At 49.1% G+C, this 8,464-nt stretch overlaps 1 protein-coding gene across 1 annotated transcript in view; it reads right to left on the minus strand.

Moving 5' to 3' along the window:
* Positions 1-4,926, minus strand: part of LOC144141608 (TNF receptor-associated factor 2-like) — a 13,460-nt gene extending 8,534 nt beyond the window's left edge. Inside the window, exon 1 of the mRNA XM_077673152.1 lies at positions 4,454-4,926. Within this exon, the coding sequence (XP_077529278.1) occupies positions 4,454-4,846 (393 nt within the window). The 5' untranslated portion in view covers positions 4,847-4,926. The remainder of the gene's footprint in view (positions 1-4,453) is intronic.
* Positions 4,927-8,464: the final 3,538 nt, after the last annotated feature.

The raw sequence follows: 8,464 nt of genomic DNA on the forward strand, positions 1-8,464 counted from the left end.
CGCTCCTATCCCGCGCCGCTCGAGTCAATTCTTTGCATCCGAATTTCCTTATTTCGGCCCTTCATTTAGTAATTGGCCCTTCGAGACCCGTCTCTCGGCATCCACTCTGTCATCACGGTGGTGCACCGGTTCCTAACTGCGTGGAGAATGCTCCAGACGGGGTCCTTCCCTTCGCGGGGCAGGTTCAGTTATTTTGCGCCCAACATTGACCCGCACTGTCCGGACTGCGGAGAGCAGTACGCATCTCCGCAGTCCGGACAGTGCGGGTCAATGTTGGGCGCAAAATAACTGAACCTGCCCCGCAAAGGGAAGGACCCCGTCTGGAGCATTCTCCACGCAGTTAGGAACCGGTGCACCACCGTGATGACAGAGTGGATGCCGAGAGACGGGTCTCGAAGGGCCAATTACTAAATGAAGGGCCGAAATAAGGAAATTCGGATGCAAAGAATTGACTCGAGCGGCGCGGGACAGGAGCGGTTGGAGGTCGATGCATAGAGTTTCGTATTAGTATATACTAGAGGGAAACCTGGCGCCATTGTCTAGGAGAGCCACGTTTCGGCGAGCGTTCCGTCATGTACCGGGCAGGCACGTTCCACTTGTCCATGGCGTGGCTCATGAACAGGCTGAAAAGTTGGCTGTGGCTGCGAAAAAGCAACAATAGTACTGTGGAAGCTTCGTCAAATTAATTTTGTTATTATAAAATGGAACCTTCAAAAAGTATAATTTGTCAGGGATTATTTAAAAGCTTCATGTACAATGACCAAGAAAAAGATGTTGCCCCTTTTCGTTGATTTTGGCTTCGAGACAAGAAAGAAGCCATATGGCTAGCTAAGCCAAGTAGGCGAGGAACGTCGCTAGCGGTAATGGCGCCACCCACGGCGGCCCGCGACTGCAGCAACAGATTTCTTTCTAGTATATATTAGTATGAAACTCCATGGTCGATGGGAGAGGCCTTCGTCCTGCAGTGGACCTTGTGGGTTGTTGCTGATGATGATGAGAACGACCACCAGCGCAGAACAACAGGACCACAGAAGAGTACATTCACACAGCGCTGTGTCTATGTGCTATTCTGTCTTCCGGTTGTTCCGCGCTGTTCAACGCCCTGAAACAAACCAGCTGGCCCGCCTACAATATAGCGCGGTGTCTATGTGCTATTCTGTCGTCCGGTTGTTCAGCGCTGTTCAACGCCCTGAAACATACCAGCTGGCCCGCCTACAATATAGCGCTGTGTCAATGTGCTATTCTGTCGTCCGGTTGTTCCGCGCTGTTCAACGCCCTGAAACATACCAGCTGGCCCACCTACAGTATAGTGCTGTGCCTATATGCTATTCTGTCGTACGGTTGTTCCGCGCTGTTCAATGCCCTGAAACATACCAGCTGGCCCGCCTACAATATAGCCCTGTGTTCATGTGCTATTCTGTCGTCAGGTTGTTCCCCGCTGTTCAACGCCCTGAAACGCAGCAGCTGGCCCGCCTACAATATGTGTTGCAGTCAATTATTTACAAAACCACCAACGGTGCAAGGTTCCCAGCTCTGGTCTTTACGGGTGCGGCGCACCAAAACGGGGCAATAACGTGTCTTCCGCTATAGCGGCGAAGTTCGTTTTAGGCAGGAGTCTTGGCCAGTCAGGGCGGCCTCCCATGGCGATGGTGAGGCGATGTAGAGGATGATGGTGTGTATACGCGGCTGCGCTCCGACGGAATGGATGGACATGCCCGTTGTATGTGTGAGGCGGCTGAGATGGTACAATATAGACATGCATCATGCATGGTAGAGTCAGGAGTGTATAATACTACCTCGTCTCGGAGAGAGGAGGGAATGAGTCTGTAGTCTGCCGTACGTGGTGGTGTGTTGGCGACGACAGATGACGAGGGCATTCGTACGCATATTATTTTCAGTCTATTCTTCACTGCGTGAGCAGCAGATGTCCGGAGCAGGAAAGTTCAGGTGAAACCCATTGTTCAGCCTTTACGCAAGTATACCCCAAGGGGGTTATGCGCGCAAGATTATATAAGAGAGGACAGCTGTTAGGACAGTTACAGTTAGGACAGTTAGGACAGTTACAGTTAGGACAGTTACTATCTCTCCCAAAAGAAAGTTGAGAGAATCGCGAAAGCTAAAAGTGCGTCGAACCTTCGCCTAAATGGCGTCTAATCGAGTCTAACCTCCAAAGACCCCAATTACAAACTGAGAACCAACCCATTCCACTATTTTCCGTGCACTAAGTAAACGCATCTACGAAAGATCTAAATGTACACCGATATGTGCTTTTGTGAGATAACGGTATACTACTGTACTCCTTCATGATGGATGAGTATATAGTCTTATCTAGAAGGGTTCTTTTTTTCGGAATTTTGAAGTAACCGTTTTGACACAATAAAAGTGCAATTTTACGCACGTGCCGTGTGTCTAGCGATGTCATCAGGACTTTACAGTCTACCGATCGGTCTATAAGCAATTGCATTAATTTTTTCACAGGACGCCGTTGCTCCCACTAAGAAAGCTATCGCCTTAAACACCCATATGCTTGGAATCTGAAGAGGACGTGCGGTTAGGTGTGACAGCAAAGCGAGCGCGAAAGTACTCCCGCATGAAAAAATTATCGAGTCGGAGCTTACGCACCTGCAGCGTGTCAATTCACTACGTAGCTGTTATACGCTAGTTTTCAGGAGATCTATACGTGCGTAGACCGAGCGCGTTATAGATTATCAGCCCCGATATAGATAAAGTTAGCTACGGTGCGCCCTAAGCACTCACTACCTGAGTGTCGTCGGCGCTCACCTCACAGCTATTGCGCTCCTTCACCACATGTGTGTGGACGGGTCGCGTCACAGCTTCGCCTCACTCTCTTTACTTGCCACACGCACATAGAGACACACACGCACGCACCGACTCTCCCTTCACTCCTTAACATTACATCACAAGAGTCTGTAGAGCTACTGACCAGCCGGTAGCCGATCAGCTAAGCTGGTAGAGAGGGCCCATCCCGCCAGAAAGCGCCAAGGTATCCTGGACTTACGACACCTCCCACTGGAAGAGAGCCCTAAGATCGCGCTTGCTGTTTCACAAAGTTTATTCACTCACTCACTCACTCACTCACTCACTCACTCACTCACTCACTCACTCACTCACTCACTCACTCACTCACTCACTCACTCACTCACTCACTCACTCACTCACTCACTCACTCACTCACTCACTCACTCACTCACTCACTCACTCACTTACTCATGTACTCATTTACTTATTCACTCACTCATTCGCTCTCCAGATCACCCATTCACTCTCCTGCTCACTCACTCACTCACTCACTCACTCACTCACTCACTCACTCACTCACTCACTCACTCACTCACTCACTCACTCACTCACTCACTCACTCACTCACTCACTTCATCGGTTTCAACTCCTTTAAACTCGCAAAACATATTCGCAACTTAGTTTTGGTACGTTCGCGCTCAACGTATCCGTTGTGGCTTCTCATAAATGCGGGCGCGCCTTCGACAATGTGAAAGTTCCCTCCTCTTTCCCGATAACCGGTGACTGTGTACACTGACGGCCGTGGCGCCGCATTCGCCTAACCATTTCAAACATCCTTGTGCCAAATAACAAGAGCCGTTCGATCGTTAGTTCCCAGTCTAAAATCACAACAGGAATACCGCAAAAACCTAACTGGAACTCTTGCCATACGACAAAATGCTTTGTTGGGCCAACAGATGTTATATTGTTACGACAAAGCCACCTGTTGTTGCGACACACATTTATGTCGTAACGACAAAGTCAATTTTCTCAAAGACAAACATTCCTGTAGTCACAAGAGAGCTGCAATTTACGCAACTCTTCACAACAGGGAAATAAAATGCAAACCATGTACAACTACTGATGGAACACCAGGATCCCGACAAGACAGGAATTCGGCACGACGGAACATCAAAATCACGACAGGAATGCGACAGAGCATTAGAATCACGACATGACAAGAACACGGCAATACGACAGTACGACACGCGAAAATACCACCCCCAGCTTTCTCGCTCGAAATTCCGAATTCTCAGGAATCTAGTGGAACCAACCACTGCCGGAAAGTGATATTTCGCATTGAGTAGAGAGTCGACTTGGACATGAACACTGTGAAAGAACTTTCTAAAACTCTAAATAGTTTTTACCTTACTCGCTGTGGAACGTTAGCACCCATACATTTCAATGGGATAGTTTCCTTGGGTCTGGAACGTAGTAGAGTTAAGCGCAAAACTTCAAACTCCGCACAATGCAAGCTGTCGCCCTCAGTATTAGCAGTGCCAAGATTGTTTAAATTACGCTAAATAACTGCCGAGTAATTACTTTCGTAAGAATTGCGATGAGCCGGAAAGCTGCACATACGACAAACTACAGAATTTTTTTCTTGTCGTTATTGTCGGCTGGCTTTCGATTACAAAACTCCGAAGCTACTGACCTGGTGGAACTCGCAGTGCGGGAAGTGGTCGCGCAGGGCCTCCATCAAGGTTCCCGTGAAGGAGCATCCGTTGGTGCGGTTCAAGCAGTACACGTATCCCAGCTCGTTCTCGCTACACTCGACCACGGCCACCTCCTCAGGTCGAATGAAGGAGTTGTCCACGGGACAGGAGGGCTCGAGCTCCGGCGCACAGCCCATGAGCTGAGTGTAGCACACGTCGCAGAAGACGTGGCCGCATGGAGGGACGTGCGAGCGCCTGGACAGTGAACGGCACAGCTCGCAGGATTTGGGGCCCGCCGTGGACGACAGCGATGGCGGCTGCACGAAGTCGACGAGCTTCCGGTTCAGGGGCTCCGGGAATCCCACCAGGAGCAGGCCGGTGCAGGCGGCCATGGCGGCGGCGGCCCCCCTAAAACAACCCGGCTCACTTGCGTCCTCTTTCTCTTTCTTGTCCACGCCGACATGTGCGGCCATGTTCCATGCACCAGAGTTACTGGATTGCGAAACTCCCCATAGGCCCCATATATCGAAAGCCGGTCTTCGGTTGCCCCCCTGCGCCGGGGCGCGTATATGCGTTTCCTAGTCAGTACAGCCAGCCGTCACCTGAGCTTTCTTATGGGGGTTATATCACAGCATAAACGTACCTAAAGCATACAAAACCACCGGAACTGAAATAAATAACAGCCATAACAGACCTGCAATGGTTGAACACCACGGTGTAGAAAAATATGCAACAGAAATAGCCGAAATCGACCTAAAAGGGAAAACCCGTAAAAACGTACTAGAAGCAGTAGCTGAAACTGACCAAAAGGCAAAGAAAATACATGAAATTCCATTTATATAGCATAAACATGTCATCGATAGATTATATGCGTGATAACAAATGTTAATATTTAAATACGAAAAACCTTTGAAAATAGAAAACAAAAGCGGTAACGGGATTCGAACACGTAGTAGGATGTTTGATTCGCAGGAGCTGAACTACTATACTGCGAGACCGAGCGGTTCTGGGCGATTAAATTGAGGGCCATATGCACGTGGACATAGCTTCAAACAAGTCCCTAGATGGCGCCACGCATCGCTTGGCTGTGCTGACTAGGAAACGCCTATAAGCCGCCGGGCAAGCACGGGGCAAGTTGACTAGCCTGTCGTCTGTCGGCAGGACGTTGAAATTTTACTCAAGTGCTTGCGGCTGCTGCCGTAAGTCATAAAAAGAAAAGCCGCAAAAACACAAGTAAATTTCACCTAATTAATTTATTCTAATTTAGAAAACAATCTTTATTTCACAAAAAATTTCTCCCACCTCCCCTCGCGTGAACCCCTGTGTAGATGCGACGCATAGGGGGTTTCGTTGTTGTTTCCGTTGGGTTGATTCTCCCATCGCGTGATACGTGCCGTGAACCCCCTGCCGCGGCTATGACGCAACGTGGCATGGCTATGACGCAACACAATCCAACACAATCCAAGCCAAGCCAAGCCAAGCCAAGCCAAGCCAATTCAATCGAATCCAATCCAATGCCCCTCGCGAGAGAGTGTTCGCTATCGGAGAGGAGAGGGAGTGAGCAGCGGAGAGCGCACCTCGCGCGGCGAGGAGAATGGGGGAGGGGTGTGGACGGACAACAACAACGCCGTATGGAGGGACAAGGCGAGTGAATGAGATGCAGTCGAATCTAAAATTTTTGAATGATAATAGTTTAGCGAAGTTCAGTTTTTGTCTCCTAGGTGCCGCGCGCGTCGACTTGCCCCTCAGCTTCCACGGAGCAGGTGGGGGGGGGGCTAGCGCCGCCCGAATTCTGAAGCGGAGTTTCGAAACTGTATGCACGGTTACCATTACACTCTGGGTGGTTTATCAAAGCGAAAGCTTTCAAAGTGGTCATGAAAAAAAAAAAAAAAAAAAACGGAACAGTGCGAACGAAACAGGACCGAGGAATAGAAACGTTAGAACATAAACGGGCGTGTTCTACGTGTTTCTATTCTAGGCGTTTCTATTCGTAGGTCCTGATATGTCCGGGTCTTGAAAGCAAGCAAGCCCGCTGTTCAATGCGCCGCTGTATTTGTTTTCTCAGGCGAACATTTAGTGTTTCCGAATCCACCTGAAAACCTTACCGAGCACAAGAGGGTTTGGAGAGCAAAAATGTTCTGCCTCAAGAGCTGACTGATCACAACTATGCTAAATATTGGTGACCGGCTAGATGCACTGTAAATTAACGTAAGGCTTAAAAGCGCGTATCACTACAGGAACACAAACATGCAGTGACTAGGAATTTTAGTCACGTGCGACAATTCGAAACATGGTCGGGTATTCGATTCGTGAGCTCATTCTGAAAAAAAGTTCCCCATCTCCCGATTAAGCAGCTGGTAACGCATTATTACGCGCAGATGTTGTATCACATCTGAGAGAGGGGGAGAGAGACGAAACTTTTATTTCCACAAGGGTTAATTCTGGCTAATTCACCGGGAGAGGAAGCTCCCCGGTGACTTTTTCTGTCCAAGCGACGATGGCTTCTTGTACATCATCATCATCACCACCACCACCATTATCATCATCATCACCAGCCTATCTACGACCACTGTAGGGCAAAGGCCTCTCCCATTATCCTCCAATTACCCTGATCATGTGCTAACTTGTACATACTGTGTACTGTGCTCGTACATATGAGGAGCATTCGGCGAAAAAGGCCTACAGGTGGAATGCTGGTGGACGAAAAGCAGAGAGGGGAATATTGCCTAAGACAGTTACCACCTGTAACAGGAAAAAAAAGTATTTTGTGCCTAATAAGCTTTTTGTGCCTGCCCTAAGCAGCGCTAGTATGGAACCAAAAGTGTAAAACATAGGTATATTAGTCCTTTTTGGTCAGATGACATGTCGTCACCCCGATACAAAGCGGAAACCAATAGAAATCATCATCATCACCGGGGATTCAATGCCGTTTGTAAAAAAAATAATGCGAGGTGTCAAAGGTCTCATGTTGCGTGCGTGTTTAAGACTTAGTAGAAATGATGATTGTTAGCCTCTGACCTGTGTTGAAGCAATCCATTATTTTATGCCAACCTGATGGTGAATGTTAATAGGAACTGCTGTCAGCTGAAATATGGTCTATCGTCGCGACAGATGCGCCACTGCAACTCTTTTGTCACCCCCAAGTAAACCTATTACCTTAGACGTTCTTGTACAATCTTGAAAATGTGTTAAACGAATGAAATAAATTAGAAGCATCGCTTTAAGTGCCCCTTCTTCGGTGTTCATGGCTTGGCATCCAACGCAACAGACATCTCCATTTCCCCAAGAGATCGGAGTGCTCTACCAAGTGCTGCCTCATTCAAACGCCCCAGATGTTGCCATCGCGTACAGCAATTTGTCTTACCAGACGTGGGAACCTACATTGCTTTTCTGAACTAAGGAATGCCTGTTGTCCACATCCATTGGAGCAAGAGAAAAGACATGAAAAAAAATTAGCCGTGGCTTAGCTCGGCTATGCCAGAATATACGTAGCGTGAGCCAAGGTTCAGCTGGTTATTCTTAGAATTCCTGGTTGTCTAGGATTAGCGTGGTTATCATGCTTACTGCTGCTTCAATGACACACACACGGTATACGCGTTATGTGACACATGTATATTTGTCAAGCGGCTCCGGCACAGCGTCGCCAATCGCCCCAGAGCTAAGCTGGTTCCACAGGCGCACACCGATGTTGCTGCGACGCCGCACGAGCCATCGGTTCCACACCCGACCACCCCTCGCATGATCATTAAGTGAACCGGGCCGCCACGTGCGGAACGGAGGTCGGCGAAGACACGGGCCGCGTGGGGTTTGTGAGATACGGCTGGCAGCGAGCAACGTTCTGTGCGGCGTGTGACGTCACTGCTCCTCGCGCATGCGCAGCACGGCTCTCCAGGAGCCACGCGAAACTGCTCAACCTCGGCCAGTGTAGCTCATGCGACAAAATCCACGCAGGTAATGACCGCGAACGAAGATAAACCACAGCCTCATAGCCCAACGCCCACACAACTGAC

Source organism: Haemaphysalis longicornis, unplaced genomic scaffold, assembly GCF_048455015.1.
Source record: "Haemaphysalis longicornis isolate Haplotype H1 unplaced genomic scaffold, Haemaphysalis longicornis Haplotype H1 scaffold_6, whole genome shotgun sequence".
NCBI lineage: Eukaryota > Metazoa > Arthropoda > Arachnida > Ixodida > Ixodidae > Haemaphysalis > Haemaphysalis longicornis.